The 21,950-nt window shown below is 46.6% G+C and overlaps 1 protein-coding gene across 1 annotated transcript in view; it reads right to left on the reverse strand.

The window, feature by feature from the left end:
• Positions 1 to 3,156: 3,156 nt before the first annotated feature.
• Positions 3,157 to 21,950, reverse strand: part of MAP6 (microtubule associated protein 6) — a gene marked incomplete at both ends in the record, with an annotated part of 50,122 nt that continues 31,328 nt past the window's right edge. Inside the window, 3 exons of the mRNA XM_084275772.1 lie at positions 3,157 to 3,226; positions 16,156 to 16,352; positions 18,051 to 18,264. Coding sequence (XP_084131898.1) covers positions 3,157 to 3,226; positions 16,156 to 16,352; positions 18,051 to 18,264 — 481 coding nt within the window. The remainder of the gene's footprint in view (positions 3,227 to 16,155; positions 16,353 to 18,050; positions 18,265 to 21,950) is intronic.

Genomic DNA, 21,950 nt, shown 5'->3' on the forward strand with positions numbered 1-21,950 from the left:
TCCTCCCTGAAACAGTTTCATTACCCAGCAGGGGAACAGAAAACTTTGCTTCCTGCCCTTATCTCCCTCCATTGCATTTATTTTCTGGTCTGGAGAAATTTATTTCTTTCTTTGGTCTAATTTCTTGTCTCCTGTGTTGCTCCTGTTTTAACTTTGGCTTTGCTTGCTTGGGGGATTCCCTTCTCAGCCTCACAGATTTGTACCACTGCTGATTCAAAGCACAGCCAAGGCTGTAGGGATGTACCAAGCATGCTACAGATAAAAGCAGTCATGCAAAATTTGGCTGCATTGAATTAGTCTTGCTGGTGGGAGGATGATTCCTATTAATCACTTGTATTACAGCAATACCTCAGGATAGGCACAAGACAGGCAGAGACCAAAATGGGGGATTTTGAAAGCCACAAGTATTTTGCAATCTAAAAAGAGAAATCTAAAATATATATATATATATATATATATACACAATATGCTGGGTGGGCAATATGACAGTTGGCAACTTGATTATTTTTAAGAGTGGGAGAAAACTGAGTAGGACACATAATATAGGGGAAGAAAAGCTAAATGGGAAAAAAGAAGTGGAGAGAAGAGAGTCGGAGGACAGTGGACAGCAGGAGGAAGGGGAGGGAAATATTAGGAACAGAGAAGAGAATCTGTCAGGGTATGGAAATTATTACCATTTCTCAACAAACAGTAACTATACCAGCTTGTGGCAAAAGGAAAATTTTTTGGGATGAGAAAGGGGAGATGACAAATTAAATCAGGACACTGTATTTCTATATGAAATTAATTCTGAATTATTTTTTTGAGGGGTCTGTCTGAAATATTGCACCCAGTTTGATGAGGGGGGAAGGTGGTTATTTATGAGTTATGTAAATGTTTTTTAAAGTTGGCATCTTCTGCACTGATTTGGGTCAGCATTTAAATCAACCAGGAGCTGGACTTCATAATCCTTATGGGTCCCTTCCAGCTCAGCATATTCTGTGATTTCCAACCTACCTCTGTGAAATTTCACCTTCCTGCTTTGGACACATTTCTCCATGGCTTCTGCTGGCAAAAAGAAAATCAGTAGCCACTTGTTCCTGCAATCACCATGTGCTGAATTGATTCTGGGAGTTGATGAGGCAGAAAAAATGTCTGTATTTTGGGGAAGATTAAGGTTGGATTGTCTGCCCCTCCAAGAGAACAAGTCTTTTTTTTTCCCTCATGTTTTCCATATGGAGCTCTGGGTTCCTACAAATAATGGTGCACAAATAGGTGCCTGGATCTACAGTGTCTTTATTCCTCGGGTACATCTGATTCAGAGACAAGTGATGGACCTCGAGACATCAGAGAACAACAGCCAAACTCCTGCAAAGTCTTGCAGCTCCAGGGATCTGGGGCAAAATCTCCTGCAGGCCACTAACGCCTGGTGCTGGAGCTTTGGACCGGGCTCCTAATAATTGTGCAATCATGGTAATTATACACAAAAAAAGTTAATAGCCTAATTATGTGTAACAAGGACCCCTCAGCTACTGAACGAGGCACACGCTCAGCACAATTATTCACAGACATGTAATCTACTTCCCTTTGTATTGAATATTTCATTAGTTACTATTCACATCTTCTTGGAGGTGCTTTGCAATGGTTCAGTGATTGGATTTACTCTAATTTCTTTTTGGCTTGTACAAACGCTGTTACTATCCCTCTGTATTTTATCCCCTCAACAAGAAGGTTCTTTCCAACCTCCCTGTTGCCAAAGAGAGCTCACCACAAATGTGAACACCAGGAGCTTGAGGCTATTTTTGGTTTCTCCTTTGTCTTCAAGTTCCTTTGTGTGGATCTCCATGCTTTTGTCCTCTTTTTGTACAGCTCTGGGCACCCCTGAAATTTTTGGGATGCCTTAGCAGCGGCACAATGTAAGTAACAAACTGTAGTAGTAACCAAGGGTCTCTGAAAGTGAAGGAGATTGGATGTTCTAAAGCACGTGGCTCCATCCATGGCTGGAATCTGTCTTTATTTACTCCTGCACAGAACAGGAGTCTCTATAGGTGGAGTACTTACATCGCAAGAGGAAGCAGTGTACTATGGACTTGCATTATCACTTTGAAATACTTGAATGACTTCTCCAAGCCCAAGGTAGTTTCTTTAGGAACTAGACCCAGCAAACAGCCCTTCTGGTTTGGGAGAGCTTTGGAACTGCCACGTTCCACGGAAGTGGCCCAGCTCTTCCCACCTCTAATGAAGTAGCTGCCTGGTGTAATTCATTAGGGAAGGAAGAGCAGGCTTCTGTTTAAAGTTAGAGCTTGTGAAAAGTAAAGTAAATCTCAGCTCTAAGTATTATAAGTATTTATTGTAGTGTCCTGGGCCAGTGTCTTGCTGGAACTGTAATTTGGGTACTTCATGGCATAGGGGACAGCCTGTACAGCCCATGTCTTACGGATATAGAGAGCCTCACCAGGAAAAGATGGGCATAGGGAAAAACCAGACCTGCTAATCCCATGAACCAGCTACATTTCTCCTGCAACATTAACAGTTTGTACTTTACAATTTTTCAATGAAAGGCTTGTGGAAAATATGCTGAGAATAAATACTAATTTGTCAGCTAGCTTTGGTAGCTTGTCCAGGATTTGCTCTAAATGGCAAATTAAACAAATATGTTGACAGCTGCAGAAGAAGGTCTGAGATGTTCTTGGCTACAACACAATACCAAGGGGATCTACCTGTTGCTGCCCAAGGTGTGCTTCACTGGGTGGTATCTGGCAGGTCCTCTTGTTATTGTGAATTCTCAACAGCAGTTACAAATTTGTGGTGCATTAAATCTTCAAGGGCTTTTGAAAAGAAAATGCATATTAATTCCATGAGTTACAGATGTGACTCTGGTCTCTGTTGCCCACATAAACTAGAGAGACCATTGAAACCAGTGAAATGCTACAAATAAAGGGAGAATTGGACCCAATTTTTTTTCTTTCTCTGACTTTACTGAATATAAATCAAGGCACAGACATGCTAACTGCATTACACAGATCCTGGTGACAGTAACTTCTCAGTGCTTGAGAGACAACAGAAATTGTCATTCAACTCTGATCATCAGCTTTATTGTATGCCAGCCAGACAATACACATTTCATGCAGACTATACGTTTGCTCCAGCTGCCGCTTAGAAGGTAAGTGCTTGACTTCATGTGCGTTGGTCCTGCACTAAGGTACTTGGTTCTTGATCTGTAGCACCAGTGTTTTTTTCAGGGGTCCTGGAAGCAGAGAAAAAGCATCATTGCAAAGCTGTCAGAGTCATCAACTGGCCCGTGACAACAAAAATGCCACCCCTGAGTTGGAATTTGCCTTGTGATAAGTGGCTCTGCAGAGTGCTCCCCAAACTGCCCACACATGCTTGGTATGTCCTCAGGCTAGTTGGTGAGCCTTGCCCTGATCCCCTACAAGGAACTGGTCCAAAACCCATGGATGTTCCCAAAAACAGGGAGCTCTTGACTGTTTGACCAGCCCCTGATACAACTGTGACCAGGATCAGGCCCACTCACCAGCTATAAAAAATGCTTGCCAATTGATTATAACCTGCAGCGAACAAGCACCTCACTGTAAAATTGTCTCACAAAGAAGCAGTTTCCCTCAAGGCAGATGGTGAAAGCCCCACAATGCGTGGGAGCCGAGCTCTTGTGCTGCTCAGGAAGCACTCGGTGCCTGTTAAAACCATGGACAGGAAAGCAAGGCTAGCTAACACATGCTGTCCCCAATTTGAGAAGATCTCTCAATTCCCCAAGGAGACACCAGGAGTTGATGGTGGCTCCAAGGTGTTGGGTGCCTGTTAGTATCAGCTCTGGGATAGAAGTGTACTTGGGGTCATCTTGCATGGGAGCATGAGAGAACAAAGCTTGGGAGTTAGGGTAGTTACTGCCAAGGAGGGAAGGTCGGGCCTTCTTGAAGTGCCAGGGGAGAGATGGGGAAGGAAAGATCTCTAGGGAATAAGGGAATCAATCTTCATTAGGAGAGAGAGAAAGAGAAGGAGCATCTCCAGGAGTGAGGACAGGGGTGTGATGGATGGCGGGGGGAGGGGCATCTGTGAAGTTGCAGGAAGTACATGGAGGGGCAGAAGAAACCTGTTCAGCTTTAAAGTGGGCAGCTTTGCACATTGGTTGCATTAAGAGACTGTGGAGATTCCCTTTTGAACACCAGTCTGATGTTGGCTTTATGTAGGGAATGGTTCCAGCCTGCAAGTTAAGGGAGGGAAGGAGACACTGTCACCAAGATCAGGAGAAGAGGTGTAAGTTACCATCTCCTGGGACCATGAAACCAACCCAACCTCGACATGCGAGACTAACCATCCCTGTGTGAGACCCTCATGGGCAGGACCACCATACTCACCCTTGTCCTACCCTTCATGCTTACAGTGAAGAGATGTTTTGCCGCCAGAAGCTGTTGGCAGAGGTCAGCATGGCCTTTCCCCTGTGTCCCCAGTGTAGGACAACTGCTGAGTCCTTCCAATCTACCAGTTCCTGCAGCAATGAGGTGAGCCTGTGACACCTCTGTGATTCTGTGATAAGTCAAGGGTTTAGGGGAAAACACAGGGCAGCTCCTCTTTGCAAAGACCCCCACTGTCACGGCAGACCAGGTCCATACTGCTGATGCACGCATCTTCTGGGACAGGACATGCTGTCTGGCCTCTGGAGAAGGCTGGAGATGCCTGCACATCCTTGCCAGTGGAGAGCGTGCCCAAGAGCACTTGTACATGCAAGCTGAGCAGGTTGAAGTCTGCCAGCAGCTACTCCAGATGCCAAACCACTCCCTCTGAGCACACCTTCACCTCAGACCTAGTAAGTGATGATGCAGTAACTATGGGGCCCCAGCTCAGGTCTTCCTGTGCCAGTGCGTATGTGATGACCCGGGCTGTAGGTGTGTCAACACCAGACTTCCTTAGTGTCCAACGCTCCTCTTGCTGCTGCCCTGAAATTTAGAATAGAGCTGGAAAGCAAAACATCAGCTCTCCCTGAGGCAACACAAACTGGTTGATGTCACCTTCCACCAACATATCCCTTAGCCCCTGCTAGCATCACTTTCTCAGCAGCCTCAGTGTGATATTTCTCCGTTGAGGCAAGCCAAGAAAGCTGGTGCACACAGTGCATGTTGGATACTTCTCCATTTTAATCCATTTGTTCTTTTCTTATGAGCATGTGCACCCTTCAGCCATGTACCCCAGGCTAAGCCCCAGCCTCCTGGATGAGAAAAAGGCTGCATCCCACCCGCATGCCCTGGCTTCCTCTTTGACTGTGGTGAATAGTTAATGGTGTTATTGTCCTCCCCCATAAAGCTCATTCAGAACCTGTTGTAAATTGGAAGGAGGGAGGAAGGAGGTAATGACATTATTTTCCTCAGGAACTGGTATCCAGGGTCAACACAGCATCACACAGCATCTCAGAGTTGCTCTCACAGCCCTGGTTGCTCCCTGGGGTTGGCTACAGAGCAAGGTCTGGCCTTGGGTAGCAGCCTTGGGAAGAGTGAGCAGGGAGGCTGCAAATCAGAGGGCTTAAAGGAAAGCCTGGTCCTGAAAGGTAAGGAGACCTAACAAACAAGCAGAAACATCTACTAACGATCTATGTCTTAGCCAAGCAATGAAAGAGTTTGGAGATCTTTGCTCTCATGAGGGCTGCCGGTGGCAAACCATTGTCTGGTGAAACCTTTGTGTGCAGGAAAGGTTAATTACGTGACGTGACAAGGTGACAAATGGAGAGGATATGGGTTGGAGGTGACAGATCATTACTCAGGTTACAGCTGAGAGAAAGATACAGAAAGAGAATTAAATTCATCAGGGGTTCATCTCCAGAGGCAAACCTGGTGACTGGAGAGAAACGATGGATGACCACCACAAGCACTTATAGCTCTTCTGCTTGTTCTGGTCTAAAAGCAGCAAACACACCAGGATCACCAGCCAGTCCAGAGCAGCGACGATGCAAGGACTTTGCTCTTGTGACTTGGGATCTAAATTTGCCTCTGATGGTGATGGGCTCCAGCAGCGTTATTCTGCTCTTCATAGGAATTGAGCACTTGCCCTTGGTCCTCTGTGGATTCAGGTCTTGAAGTTTTGGTGGCCTCAAAACAGAGCTGATGACATTTATCCTCCTCTGCAAAATTATCTTCATTGAAAGCAGTTTAATTATCTGGGAGCTGTTATGGATCTGAATAGAGCGCCAACTCCAGGCACACAGAAAATTAAAACCTGACTTCAAGAGCAACTAGAAGCACCATGAATCTTCCCCCAGTGGCTCAGAAACAGCAACGTGACCCCAGGCACATGTAGCTGTGAAGTTTGTCTTTGGGGTTTTTTTGCAAAGAACCATGATATAAGAGCTTTCTTTCCCAAAAAAATTCAAGTGAGGACACAGTTCTCTGTGAAGGAACTGATGTTTTAGTTAAATCCAGTAGGACAGTGGCAGGTTCAAGTCCCTTAGAAGATACAAACTCATTCATCCCTGGTTAAATATAATTAACACCTAGGTTATAGGATATATAGTGACTATATATCCTATAGAAGTGACTGTAGTCACTTCTCTCTTCTCAATGCTTTATGGCCCTTTGTGAAATTTGCTGTCTTTAGTAACAGTGACAATTGTCTTTGCCCTGGATAGTAGCCATAACATTGTATAGAGCCATAGAATCACAGAATGGTCAGGCCTGGAAGGAACCTCAAAGATCATCCGGTCCCACCCCCTGCCATGGGCAGGGACACCTCTCACCAGCCCCGGCTGCTCAAGGCCCAATCCAATCTGGCCTTGAACACCTCCAGGGAGGGGGCAGCCCCCACCTCTCTGGGCACCCTGTGCCAGGGCCTCACCACCCTCACAGTGAAGAATTTCTTCCTAATATCCAATCTAAATCTACCCCCTTCCAATTTAAACCCATTCCCTATCGTCCTATCACTACAAGCCCTTCTAGAAAGTCCCTTCCTAGCTTTTTTGTAGGTTCCTTCAGGTACTGGAAGGTCGCTATAAGATCCCCAGGCTGAACAACCCCAACTGTCTCAGACTGGCTTCATAGGGGATATTGTACCCAATACATTCCTTGGAAAAGGCAACAGCATCAAAGTGATGCTAAACCCATAAGTTACAGTAGGGAAGTGACGAATCTCAGCCTGGGTCTGTATCTAAGCAAGCAGAGGGTTTGCTGTCGCTTGCGTGGGCTGGGTGTGCCCTGGAAACATGCACCAGTTTAGGGCCAGCAAGAACTGAATGAGAAAACGTCCAGTTATGAAAGCTGACTGGACACAATCACCAAGGAGCTCAGCACTCCGCAGTTTAAACTACTGTCCACATTCAAAGCAGCGGATATACTAGCACTTTAAAAGCTCTGCTAGCAGAAATGTAGTTGTTAGAAGACTTCAGTGTACCTCCAAGGTCATCTCAGGACTTTAGTGGCATGCAGGAATATTGTCTTAATTACCATTCAGTCCCTAAAACTGTGTAGCTGTGGTTGTGGGCTGCTGTTTTAGGGTGTTCCAGATCTCTTCCACTCTTGTAGCCCATGAAACAAGACTGATGACCATGCTGCAAGCTCACCTCCTCATTCAGCATCATAAGGAGTCTGCTTTGCTTTCTGGCAGTGTGGTGTCACACTATGTGCAGTGAAGATCATAGCAAGGGTAGAGGAACTGAGCTGCTTCTGCATCTTTCCGTGTGTGAGTGGAGCACCTGGGATGAGGCACCATCTCCATGTGCACTGATTGATAGCTCCAGCCAGCACAGACCAAACTAGCACGTTCAGGCAATAAATTAGGACAAGGAGGAAGCAAGGACCCACCTGGAACTTAGTCACAACTGGGTCCCTGATGTACTCACAGGCTGAAGGGACCACGTGCAGTTCTAGTCCTAGTCAGGGATGGAGGAAGCAGATGGTCAGAGCACCTTCTGAACCATAAGAGGCCTCCTGGGCATCGATCTCTGAACCATGTCCTGCTAAGCCAGCTTCTGCTTCTTCCCCTGAGAGGTGCATCTGCTTGGATTTCCACTGACACACTTCTGCCCACTGTTTCGGTAATACGCTGGTAAATGCAGTTCCTTTAACATCAGCTGTTCCTGCTCTGGGCTCCAAGGTTTCTCCTTCATTCTCCTCCGTTGCTACATTCGTCGAGCCACCTGCCAGCCCAGGATATCTCTGCATGAAGCTGGAGAAAGGCCAACCTCTTCATCAGGTGCAACACAATTGCAAAGGACAGAAGGTCATGCAGCTCTGAATACACTGGGCTGCAGCACAGACAAAGCAGCTTGTCTCTGTGGCTGTAAAAAAGAAAGGGAGGTGCCAGGGAGCAAAATCACAAGGGGATCCATCCCAAAAAGACCATGGATAGAGATGCAGCAGTGAGACCAACTACCGAACTGGCCATGAGGACAGACACACAGTGCACTTACAGACACATTTACTGAAGCCACACCAAGAAACAAGAGAGAGAAAGGGCAGTCAGTCAGTAGATGAGGTATTGTTTATTCTAAGCAGCGAGTGTTATCACACAGTACAGGCAAAGAAAACAGTTTACAGTCCAAGAGAGACAAGACCGGACACGAGACAGTAACTCAGGGACAATGGGAAGGAGAAGTTCCCTGGTAGACATGGGTATTTAGGATGACCTGGAGGGGATAGGTGCTGGAGGGGAAAAAGGTGGGAGAAAGCAAAGGGTTGGAGAAGCAGCTGTGGGACAGACACTGAAAAATTGGCAGGGAAGACAGAGGGAAACTGATTTTGAAGGTGAGAAGGAATACCAGTGTGGTGGATAGATGGGGACCGGTGGAGTGGTGAGGGCACTGAAAACTCAAAGGAAAAGAGCCCACAGAGGTGAAGTCTGGTCAGTGATGAGGCTTGAGGAGAAGGGAGGGAGAATGGTCAATGGGAGCAAGGACATTCTACTGCCCTGTGACTCCAAAGCACTATTTCATTAAATTAAGTGCCTTGCTAGTTCATGGGCCTGATGATAAATCTCTTGGCTCCACATAAGGTGGCCACAGCTGAACTGGTCCTAAGTTGGGTACTAAATCCTGAACTGTGACAAGGACCAGGTCCTTGACCAGGGAGTAACGGTCACTATCTCGAGCGCCATCAAGTACTCCTAGGTGCTGTTTAATGGATGGAGACAGACCTGCCTGCCACAGCTGTGGTGTGGTGAGCTCCCCTCCACCACACACTGTGGAGGGTGCTCCTCACCCTCTGCTGTGACTCAGCTCCCCAGACCTCTCTCAGAGCCGGGCAGGGCACGCAGCTCTCTGGCTCCCCAAGGAGATATGGGAAGATCCAGCTTTGCTCAGGGGCTTGAGGTGGCTGCACATCTCCGGCTAGGTTGGGAAGCGGGCAGATGACAAGAAGGGGCTTTCAGAAAGGTTTCCCTCTTTTCATCTCTCACACCAGTGAACTGCTGACACTGAAGGAACATTTTTTATTCCTCAGTGCTCTCACAGAATCGCCAAGATCTGTCACTACTCCTCATCCATCATTTTTTCTGGCGGCTGGTCCTTGCTGTTTGTTTCCATGGAGCAGACTCCCTGCAGGAAAAGCTGGCATTTTATAAAGCATAGAGACGCCTTCAATCCATTAGCAGGCCTTTCTTTTATCCTTGGCCTCACATCTCCTCCACGTGACAGTCACGATTAGGGAGCTGTTTCCAAGGCACCCTGCAACAGAAATTAAGACTGTTTACAAGCAATGCATAGTTCATGATGAACCACCAGCCCTGAAGTACCCAAAGATGTGCCACCCCTCATCGTAGACCTCTGAGCTTGTGAGCAGTCCCAGTGGCATTAGTGGAATTCCTCCCAAGCCAGAAAGCTCATGTGAATATGGGCAAACAGAAGTGGACTGTCAAATCCCCAATTGGATCAAACTTACCGTGACACTGCTGGGAACAGGGAGAGCTGAAGCCCATGTCTGAACACCACGTTATTTTCCAACTGTGCATAAGATCCTGTTCTCAGCGTTGAACATGGCCATGTCATCCCATTCATCCTAGGGAATTTCTTCTTCCTGCACAGCTCCTCTTCTTTATTTGATGTTACTGTTGCTGTTGGGGGTGGTGGTTACTCCTTGGATGCTGGGAGGTACCAGCTATGACAGAGACATCTTCTTAAAAAGTCCCTTTCTCTCCTGCACTGGTACATCTCTAAATAAACCCTAAATCCAAAGGACACTGTGACGCAAGGGCTGACATGTCAGCTGATGAAATATCCCTACTCATCCTCTGACCTTGCTTTACCAGCCAGGGATGTAACACTGATAACTGAGGTTTTCAGAGGAAGCTCAGAGATTTGCAAGTGGTAAAATCAGTCAATCTCATTCCTCTGCCCAAGGCACTTAAGTTTCTGTCTGCTGCAGAGAACAGGATGGAGGGATGAAGAGCATCAGGCAGGAACCTCTTCATCCACCCATGCACAAGTCTTTGAGAGGGAGGTGAGGGTGGGGGTGTGCTGAATGAAGCCCTCAGCACACTATGCATTTGAAAGCCACTGATTAAAATTGGAAACATGCCCACCACCCCTCACAACGCCCCTCATGGAGCTTCTCACACCCTGTGCAGAAACAGGACATCTCTGGAAAACGGCACTCTCATGCTCTGTTGTTAAGGATGTGAGAACCAGACCTTGACTCTTTAAATTCAACATGACAATATTTTTTTCTCTCCTCCTTGTCCCCCCACCAGACACCAACACTAGCCATTAGGACTATTTTTACTCCAGCCAGCACTTAAAAATGCTCTTATAAGACAAAGCACTTCATTTTTTCTAGCAACCCATCCCCAGTGCTTTGCACAGACATCGTTTCCACCCCTGAAAAAGGTATGCAGTGCCAGCCACTAATGACCTGTCAAAGACTGAGGAGTGAGTCAGTAGCAGTGGGTTCAGACACTGAAGGTTAAAGACCAGGGAGCCCAGTACATTCTAACTGTCCCTTAGAAATGCATCCTGCCCCTTTGGGTGTTTAGGCTTTTCGATGCTGAGCATGTTCAGAGAGCAATAGGACAGCAAGGGCCTGCTTTCCAGCACCCAAGCATGGGCAGCTGAGTGGGATTGGAAGGAACACACCCCATACCTTTGTTGGCCAACATGGATTGTCACGCATAAGTCCCATCAACAACCGGTCTTTTCCCAATGAACGTTTTCTCCAATACCAGCTGTGGAGGGGTGAAATGATAAATCCCCAGACCTACAGCTCAGCTGAAACACTTTAAAGGTTATATTGTTATGCATGGTCAATGAATGGATGAAGCCGGTGAGGAAGGGAGAGGAAAGGCAGGGTGATGTGGCAGGACATCAGAAAGCAGTGCTGTTATTAGTATGTAGTCACAGATGGGGTAATTTCAAAGTGATTTGTAAAGCAGACAGGGAGGAGAAGTAGCACCCAGAATCAGTGAGGCAGAAACAGGTCAATGCTCCATGGAAGTCAGAAGAGCTATGTTGGAGGAGAGATTTCATGATAAAACCCCAGTCCAGGGTATGGGGATGTGATTGGAGTATCCATTAAAAGAGAAAACGTGATTAAAAAATTAAAATTTCAGGTAGGAGCTTAGGGGCTAGTTAAGAGAAAAAAGAGATGAAACTAAGATTAGGGTTCACCATTTAAAATAAAATCACACCCTCAGCCCTGCTTTCTTCTCAACCACCATTTTCTCCAGACAGCAAGTGCTTTGTCAATAGGCAATCAGTGCTTTGCACCTCTGCAGACACTGCCAGGTGCTGCTTCAGCAGTGTCTGGGCTTGCAGAACGCTGGAAGTGCTCAACCCAAGAACTTTCCACCTCTTTTCAATGAGGATTTACAGCCTCATGGGCCTTTCAGGTGGTTCTGGGCCAAAGCACAAGCTGTAGGCAACTGGAAAAGGGTATGTAATTAAGCAACCTCATCCACAGCATCTCCCCTCCCTTCAGTTCTACTGGGTTTCTACTCCCTCATCCAGCGCAACAGTGGACAGGAGGGAGGTGCAGCAGGCATGCAGGGCACTCACCACGCCAACCCTCTTCTCAAGACACTATAGGGAGAGAGAAAATAAAAGCCAACTACCTGCTCCATCCACATGACTTCACTGTCCATCTTCACTTTTGCACGGGCTTAGCCCTCACGCCAGGCTAGTCTGAGGTCAGCAGCCATCTAAAGGGAGTCAGACTGTGACAGCTCAGTTGTCCCTACGGCAGGCATGGAAGTGGCGGCTCTAAGCAACACAAATCTGATTGCTGTTGGAAGGGTGTTTCTTTCACTTAGCTGTGCTTCTTATCGAGAAAACAAGATCAAGGAGGTGGTATTTGTCTTTAGCATTTATTTATCATTGGAAAAAAAAAAAAGACCCCTTTGAGCAAGCAAAGATCACAAGCACGTCACAATCAATTGGCTATACATTAACTCGTGTGTGGGGGGGTGTCTGTGTGTGTGTGTGTGTCTGTGTGTGTGTCACTCTCATCAGAACAGCAATGAAAAAAGCACCACAAGGAGGTGTGCTCAACACGTTACAAGAGACAGTTCGTGATATGCAACCAAACCCAGGCCACAAAATATTAATTAGACACTTCCTATCTGCCTCCAAGAGGCAAGAGTTTGTGGAATTCATGGGAGCCACAGGGGTTTTTTTTCTCACACTGGACGCGTTGCAAATGAAGAAGCAGGTGATCGGTGTGCGAAGCAGTCAGAAAACAGGAGCTCAGTCAGCAGTTAGCACCATTTTGCAGAAAGGAGTAACAGTACAATACAGTGAAAATGAGGAAGCAAGCAGTAGACAGCAGTAGGAACTTTCAGGGGGTAAAAAAGCAAAACAATCAAAACAATTGCTTTTTTTTCTGTTGTTTTTTCTTTACAAGGAAAGCAAAACATATGAACAAAAAATCAGCAGTGAAACAATCAGCGTTGTGGTAGCTGGAAACACAGAACAGCAGAGCACTCTTTCCCAGTGGGATCGACAAGCTCAGAGTCCAAAGTGAACTGGAAACAGCGTAGATTTGGTCTCCTTTCTGGTAAACCTGAGTGGGTTGGATGGGCATAAAGTCTGTGGAAGGTAGAGCAATGCAGGATTTCGCCCGGAGGCCTGACTCTGCTGCAGTTCCTGGCATTCGATGCAATCCTAAACCGTGTGCTTGGATGTATGTTGAGAACCTGGTGGGCAAGGAGCGAAGGCTGGGATACAGGTTTTATATCCCTAAGTTGCTGCTGTCTTAGAGGCAGGTCCTCAGGCCCTACCAGTCTCCCAGGCAAAGACTGAGAACTTCCAAGGATCATTCATCCCACCCAGAGAGAGGTGTCCAAATTAGATTGCTCAATGGCCCTTGGAAAGTTCCTTCACTAGAGAGGGAATTTAGACTACTGGCTAGCACTTCATACCTAGCATTATAGTTAAATGCCACCAAAAACTTTACGTATTAAGGAAACATAAAGCCATATTCTGACCACTCAGTGTGCATGTTTCATTCAAACACTGTGTTGGATGCTCTTCACTGAGAAGAAGCAATCCTGAAGCCCTAGATGATGAGCTGTTGATCCACAGTCATGGAGATGTTTTGGTCAGGTGGTCTGAGCATCTTAATGATGTTCCTTGGGCAAAAAATTTGGTTATACTGGAAGTCAAGAGCCAATTCCCCATTGAATTCAAGGTGAAAAGGTGGCAAGCATGCTGTCTCTTTGAACATGAAGCTTCGGGCCAAAAGGTAATTGGGAGAATCATTTGGCATGGTCTGTCCTTATGTACTGTGGTATCAGTGTGTTGGGGGCTATTGGTCACTGCCTAAGTGCCTTCCTGACATATTCTGCCTGCTAAGACACGTCATCTTCACGCTGTTGCTATATCCTGCAATAGGAAAGGACCTTACTGAGGAGTGTGAAGATGGACGAAGCATCTAAATGCCAAGGAATCACACCAAGTCTTGGAAGCTCAGGCTTCTCTGGCCAGTTGTCCATTGTGCAACGAGGTGGGAAGAGGTGTGAGTGGCACTTCTCTCCACCAGTTCAATGCAAGCCTTTCGCTGAGCTGCTCTGGAGACAGAGCTGAGCTTTGCACCCGAGCGGTGCTGCAGGGGCTTCTGAGCACTTAGAAAAGCAATGGTCAGTATGAACAGGTCAGCGACTCCATGGAGCATGCACATCAAAAATGCACTACATTCGCAAAGATTTCCACAGTTTTACTTCCTGGAGGATTTCCCTGGTTTCCTCCTAAAACATCGGAGGTTTAAATATATATATTTCTATATATGAATATATATTTTCCACATACACAACCTGACTAGCTCATAGCACACAGTTCTAACACAGCTAAGCTTGGAAATACACCACTGAATTCAGAACACTACACTTACTGATACTCAAAGCTTTTAGGCTGTTAGCACGAGGCAAACAGGACACATCACACAATACACTGAACTTGGCATTTATTCATTACTAAGGCCAGCAAATGTCACTATCTGGATAACCACAGAGCTTTCCTCCTCTTTGGAAACCTTTTCTCAGCCTCGTAGCCCACCACTCCTTTTATGTTTCCAAAAAAAAACCAATTCTAATGGGATGAGACGCCAAAAACAGGACTCCTCAACCTCATGGCTCATCCCTTTTCCCATTAAATAGTTTCACATCTCTAAAATATCCTAGTGGCAAGACTTCCCTCAGTCAAACACCTCTACAGCAACACAGTTCTGACACTCTTCTCTTACACCACCACCTTACTCTATTTCCCATCTCTCTCTGTTCTTCCCAATTGTCTGTTCTCTTGAAAGTTTCAAGCTGAACTGGGTGTTAGGATAAAAATATTGAGCTGTAAAAATAAAGAACCCTGCATCTTGATTTGCAGCTGTTCTGCTGCAGGAGAGTTTAACAGCTCCGTTTGGTGGGACCAAGATTTATTCTTATGTATTTAGGAACCAATCCAGGAGTTAGGCATGTAAAATTTGGATCGGGACCATACCTCTCCCACCTCCCATTGACTTGATGACCAAAATTTTGGGGTATGCAATGCCAGCCTGTTGGGCCAGTTCATAATCCATAACAAATGGTCCTGCTGTGTTTACAGCTTCCAAACGGGTCTTGCTGGGCATGGGGATTTTCTGGAGTAAGAGTATGGTAAATAGTATTGAAACCCTGAGACCTTGCCTGGAGGGAATCTGGGGATCCCAGCAACTGGGTTATGGCCCTCTTAGAATGCTTACAAGCTGCCATGAACTGCAACAGCTCATAGAGTCAAAACAACAGGGCTGACAGCTCCAGGCAACCCTGGTAATTTATTTTCTTCTAACCCTTGGAAGGCCACATCTGAAAACTAAACCTCTTTCTAAAAGCTAGCCCTGTCTACTGGCACCCCAGAAGTGAAGAAAACAGACAAAGGAATAACTAAAGAGATCTATAACCTAGGGAAAACACTGGGGAAGAACAGCCTGCTGATAACCTAGTCTGACCTGCCACATGCTTGGAAAGTCTTCACTGCTCTCTGCATCTTTCCTCACTCCTTTTTTTGTCTTCTTTTTAAATCAAGTCTCTGGAGTGGTGCTGATGGGTGAAGCTGCCTTGAGGCAGCTAGGACTATCCCCCAGCTATCCTAGGGGAAGTTTTGGCCCTTGATTACATATGATCTCCTTCCATGTTGTTACTTGGAGCAAAAGTCTCACCAGTGTCACCAGGGGAAATTGGTCTTGGCCACACCAATGATTCTTAGCAGATTTATGGCAGATCCATGGCACCACAAATGAACCTCTGATCCTCTCTGCCTCAAAAAACTTTCACCTGCTGACACCAGTGGGAGATGACCAAGCGATGGCCAACACCAAAAGGGCCTCATAGGTTGAGAGCACAGGCCCTCCATGGCTCAATGGGCACTTCTATGCCATTGAAGTGTTGAAGGACAAAGCCCAAGGAAAGAGACAGGCTATTGGATGCAACCATGGTTAATCCATCACCTTCATCTCCTATGACCTTTCTTGTGCATTCCCACATCCCTCACTCTGTGCAGAGCCATGTTGTGCAGGCAAAGCAGAACAACCTGACCTCAGAAACAAGGATTCCCTAATCCTCCTTGGAAATAAAACAGAAAAGCTTCTAATACAATCAGAACAAAAAGCAGATTAGAAGCCTCTAATTAATTTTGTGGCCTTTATTTAATCAAAGAAAAAAAAAAGGAAAGAAAGAAAAGGAAAAAAATAAGAGAGAAAGAAAAGAAAGTGCAGTGACATTTACTCTTTTGCCTCAGCCAGTTTATTGTTCATCTCTTTACTTTTCTCCTTGTCCTCTGGCTTTGCTGTGTTGGAGGTCTCGGCGCTCTTTTTCTTGGCAGCCCGGCCAGATGTAATCTGCTTGTCTTTGGCCTTTTTCAGGGGTTTATGGCTTGTGGTGGTCTTTTTTGGTTTGGAAGGCTTTACACTAGGCTTTTCCACCTGCAGGGAGGGTGACAGGCAAAACGACAACATAGAGATGGAGAAAGAGAGAGAGAGAGAGAGAGAGAGAGAGAGAGAGACAAGGACAGGTGGGAAACAGGATTTAGATCAGAAACAGCATCAACATCACTTATCTACTCAGCTATGCCCTGCCCTCTGTATTTGAAAGCCCAGAGGGAATTGTGTTCCTGGATTTGAAGCACAGAAATGATGCTCAGGACAATGAGGGAGGTAGAAATTCCCACCTTTCTTGCAGGACTTGACCCCTTAGTCTATTCATCCCTAATAGATGGTTACAATACATCATTTGGTGTACCTGGCGTGCAGAACACTGAGTTGCACCTCATCAAAGTCCACAACAGTACCTTGCATCCACCATGTCTCTACAGCCCCAAACATAGGGAGGACAGCTTCAAAATTAAGGAGGAATAGCAGCCTTCAGTTCCTCCATGCTGACTCTGCCACCCCTCTGAGAACTCACAAATCTAAGGACTTAACAGCTCTGGGAAGCACTAAAACTGCACAACCTCACTCCATAAATATGCAGATCCTCCACTGCTCCTACAGACCAATGCTGGAAGACATTTCAGCCCAAGTCCTTCTTGACTCATGTCCTTCACCTGTAAGCCAAAAGTGCTTACTGTCAACATCTGTGGAGCACTCTGAATTAATTGCAGATGAAGATCTGGCTCTTACCATGTTACTCCTGGGAAAAACTGTAATGTGGTGTGCCTATAGTTTTGGAGGAAGAAAGAAAAAGCTGGGAAATAACTGGGAAATGACAACACAAAAAACTCTTAATCTGGGCCCTGCCCTTACTTCTTTACATGCTGATGTAGGGCATTATTGTCTCCAAAGAGCCCTGTACTAGAGCCCATAGAATCCTAGACAGGTTTGGGTAGGAAGCGTCCTCAAAGCCCATCTAATTCCACAGCCTGCCATGGGCTGGGATACCCTCCATTCACCTAAGGTGCCCAAAACCCCATCCAACCTGGTCTTGAGCCCTGCCAGGGAGCCAGGGGCAACCCCAGCATCTCTGAGCACCCTGTGCCAGGGCCCCTCCCTACCTGGGAAGGATTTCTGCCTCTCAGCTCCTCTCCAGCTGCTCTCCTGCAGCTGAAGGCCTTCCCCTGTGCCTGGCCCTCCCTGCCCTCAGCACCAGCTCCTCTCCAGCTCTCCTGGAGCCCCTTGAGGGATAGGAAGGGTCTTGGAGCTCTCCCAAGAAGCAGCCTTCTCTTCTCTGAGCTGAGCCAGCCCAGCTCTCTCAGCCTGTCCTCATAGGGAAGGTGCTTCAGCCCCTTGATTATCTTGTGGCCTCCTCTGCACTCCCTCCAACAGCTCCAAGTCCTTCTCGTCCTGGGGACCCCCAAGCTAGATGCAGTATTCCTGGTACTCACTCCCATGAGAGCGGATCAGAGGGGCAGAATCCCCCTTTCCCAGCCCTGCTGGTCCCACTGCTGGGGATACATCCCAGGACATGGGGGTGTTTCTGGGGTGCCAACACACATTGCTAGGCTATACTCAGGTTTTCATCCACCACCATCTTCATGGCAGATCTCCAGGTGCACCCACTGGGTGGAAATGAAGCTGCCGCACACAGGGAACAACAGCAGGCACTGCTCAGCCCAGCCTTACTGTGTTGAGCATGTCCCATCAGAAGCAATGATGGCCCTGGGGCCCTTCCACTGCATTTCTCACCTTTGGTGGTTCTTTGTAGGGTTCGCTGTAGAGAGTGCGTATCCTTCTGCGCTCCAGGAATTTGTTATCGGCTGGAGCAGGCTTACTGGTTTCCCCCTTGAACTGAGCGCTGTAACTGGTTTCATGGGTCATTTTCTCCTCTGGTGGCTTGTACTGGGCCTTCGCTTTTATAGCTTTCACAGGCTTGACATCTACCCAGGGTCTGAACTCATTTCTGAAGATGAAAAAAGAAAGGGGTTTGGGAATTAAACCAACGGGTGGTAACATGGGAATGAAATCCGTAATTTCTCAGCAAGGCCTACTTGGAAGGGGTTTTGCCACCAGGTTAACAAAGAAACTGACTCCCAACAACCCATTTTTGACCTCATCTAAAACTCATTAGGTGAAGTTCAAATGAAATTCAGTCTGTTAAAATCAGGCAGCCCTGGGCACCAGACAATTTGCTATTTGTGTGACAATAGTCAGGCACCCTCTGAAGAGCTGGTTTGTTATGTGACTGCGATCCTTTTCTTAAAAACATACATGCTTTTTTGTGTCTACAGCTTCACCTCTGCACTGAAGCTACCTGGAAGCAATTCTTGACTCTCACAGTTAGGATGGAAAACAATATTTAGAAAGGAACATCAAAATCCATGTTCTGCAACTCAACACAGGACACAGCCTTCTCAGCAAACTTCCCTGCAGGGAAGCTAGCTGGGTAGTTCAGAAATCACAGAATCACAGAATTGCAGGGGTTGGAAGTGACCTCAAGATGTCAGGAGCCAAGATTTTCTACAGCCACTCCTTACCCATGACTGTAAGTAGTGAGCTGTATCATTTTGCCTGCATTGCACCAAATTATGTGCAACACCTTTTGCTAATTCCATGAAGGATTAAGTTTAAGATAAAGCTGTCTTAGATTTAAACTCAAGTAAGAGTAGGAAATACACAGTTTATCAGATATCATGAGCTGTGGTTTCTCTTTATTAACTGATAGTGAATTAACAAGTTACTAGGAAAAATATCACCATCTTCAATTTCTTTTGGATGAAGCTATGACTTTTTGAAGAAAAAAAACACCAAAGAAACGCATATCAAAGATTTTTACCATCTGATGGGCACAGAATCACACAGTTGGAAAAGACCTTTAAGATCGAGTCCAACAGTTCCAGTCCTGTGCTGACCCAGACCTCTCAGTACCTCATCTACCCATCTGTTAAACACACCCAGGGGTGGGGACTCAGCCCCCTCCCAGGGCAGCCTGTTCCACAGCCCCACAACTCTTGCAGGGAAGCACATCTGAGCTGACCCTGCCCTGGTGCAGCTTGAGCCCATTTCCCCTTGTCCTATCCCCTGTCACTTGACACATTTTGGTTCCCATTCACATTTGTGTGCAGTGACTGTCACCCATTTGTCCACAGATATTTCTCTGCAGGCCATTGTCAAAATATGCCTTCTGTATGAAGAGTTTAGAGAAAGGAAGTGTCTTTAAAGAACTGGACTGAAGCTGAGAATGCATTACTGATTAAATTCAGTAGTTCATCCTAAGCTCCTCAGAAGATAAGAGGCTTCTTCCTAGGATCCACTTGTGTTCCATAAGTAGATCCTATGTTTCTAATTGCTTTCTGAATGAAAGAAATTCATGCACTAATTGTCTCTCTCTCTCTCTCCATGTCTATTTGTCACTCAGATCCTTTCTAGCAACTTCTGAATCCGTTAACTATTCTTTAGCATATCTGTGGCAGAGGTAGAAATCTTAGAGGTGAAAATTACAGCATATTTCCTCAAAATCTGTGAGTGTGCAAAGGAGTAGCATCCAAATGGTGTTCTTTAACTCAGGGAAAGGCAGGTAAAGTTCTTTTTCTTACCTACTGTAAGGTCAGCTGGCCAACCAGCCCACATGGGCCACCAGGGCAATGAGCAAACCTAAGCACAGCTTGCACTTACAGAACCTGAGACGAAGGATGGAGCCTACAGTACCATGTATATAGGAACTGGACTTTAAAGATAAAGTATGGATCAGGATTTATTCATTTTGCTGCTCATGCTGGTTTACATGGAGGTGAGCTTTGAAGCAGTGGGATCGTACTTATTACAGCAGTGCCTGGCAACCTCATTATGCACTGCATTATGCAAACACACAGAAAGAGGCTGCTCCCTGAAAAGCCTGTGGTCTCTGTAGACAAGGAAGACTCAGGAGATGGGGAAAAGGGCTGTGGGCTGGTGGGGAATGCATTTCTGTACTGCCATGTGCTGGTTGCTGAAACGCTAAAGGAAGAGATCATGCAATAGACCTGGGCTGTTAATGCAAAAACCACTCAGCTCCTCTGGCTGCTAAAAAGGAACATGAATTCCTCTTCTCTTCTCCATCCTTACTTTGCTGGTCTTAAAACAGATGTAACAGCAGCTCCACTGAATTTGGTGATGAGACCTTTGACTACCCTGTGTCTCCCAAGGTGAGCCTGGGTTTGCAGGCAAAGGATCAACGAGTAGCTGTTCTTAGGTGGATGCATGATGATGCACTATGTCCCCAAGCTCTGAAACAGATCTCTGGAAGTGGAGGATAGAAGGCTATTGATCTTGAAATATTTTACAGCATTGACAAAGAAGTTGTAAATACCGGGTATGTCATGGGGATTCAGTGCACATCCCAAAATAACAGGCTACCCAGAGAGGTGGTTGACACTCCATCCCTGGAAGCATCCCAGGTCAGGCTGGACAGGGCTCTGAACAACCTGATCTAGTTGCAGATGTCCCTGCCCACTGCAAGGCGGGTTGGACAAGAGGACCTTTAAAGGTCTACTCTAAATCTTCTACAGGACATCATGCATGATTTCACAGAATCACAGAATTGTAGGGATTGGAAAGGACCTGAAGAGATCATTGAGTCCAACCCCCAAACATCATCACCTACTGCACTAAAGCTGGTCCCTTCAGTCATGAGGGAGAGCAGAGGCCATGTTCATATGGAGTCCTACCATACCTGGGATGGCCCAGCTACTCCCTGCCGTGACCACGCTAAAGCACCCAGTGTGCCCAGCTCTGTGTATCTGCATCCAGAGCTTGCAGAGGCAGTGGGAGGAGGAGAGACACTCAGACCTTTTACTACAGCTATGCCTGGTGCATCAAGCTGATCTCCATGCCTATTTTTGATATTCCAGCAAGACATAAACCGTAAAGAAGTGTTACTAGAATAGACATGAGCTATTCTCTGCTGGCCACGTCAGTGCCCAGAAACTCAGCTCACCACGGATAATTAGTACAAAAGTACAAAAAGGTGCCTATAGGAAAGCTGGGAAGAACTGTTCCCAAGGGCAATAGGATGAGGGGTGATGGGTTTCAAGTAGAAAAGGAGAGATTTAGGTTGGGTATTAGGAAAAAGTTCTTCACTCTGAGGATGGTGGATCCCTGGCCGAAGTTGCCCAGAGAGGTGGTGGCGGCCCCATCCCTGGAGACATTCAAGGTCAGGCTTGATGGGGCTCTGAGCAATCTGCTCTAGTGAAGATGCCCCTGCTCACTGCAGGGGGTGGGACTAGATGGCATTTGAAGGTCCATTCCAACCTAACAGAGTCTGTGACTATGAAATTCCTACATCTCTTGGTCTCCACCACAGATGAGTGAGGGAAAACAGCACGTTGGGAACTACCCTTGGAATATGCCAGCTCCTGACCCCAGTCCAGCCACTGCTTGAAAAAGTACTAGTTACCCTGGGCCAAAACCATGGGCAGGGGTGTGCTATCAGATTCACTGCATTTTAGTGCCAGGCACACAGGTGCCCGATGTGGGGTCTGCATCTCTATTGATTGCAGGGATGGGGGGGACATCTCAGGAAGGCGACCTAGACCATCTGCTGACTCTCCATCACAAGTTTGTTTCATAAGGTCCTATATCAACATGAGCTCATGTCATCCAAACACTGCA

Source organism: Gallinula chloropus, assembly GCF_964237585.1.
Source record: "Gallinula chloropus genome assembly, chromosome: 1".
In the NCBI taxonomy this organism is placed as follows: Eukaryota; Metazoa; Chordata; class Aves; order Gruiformes; family Rallidae; genus Gallinula; species Gallinula chloropus.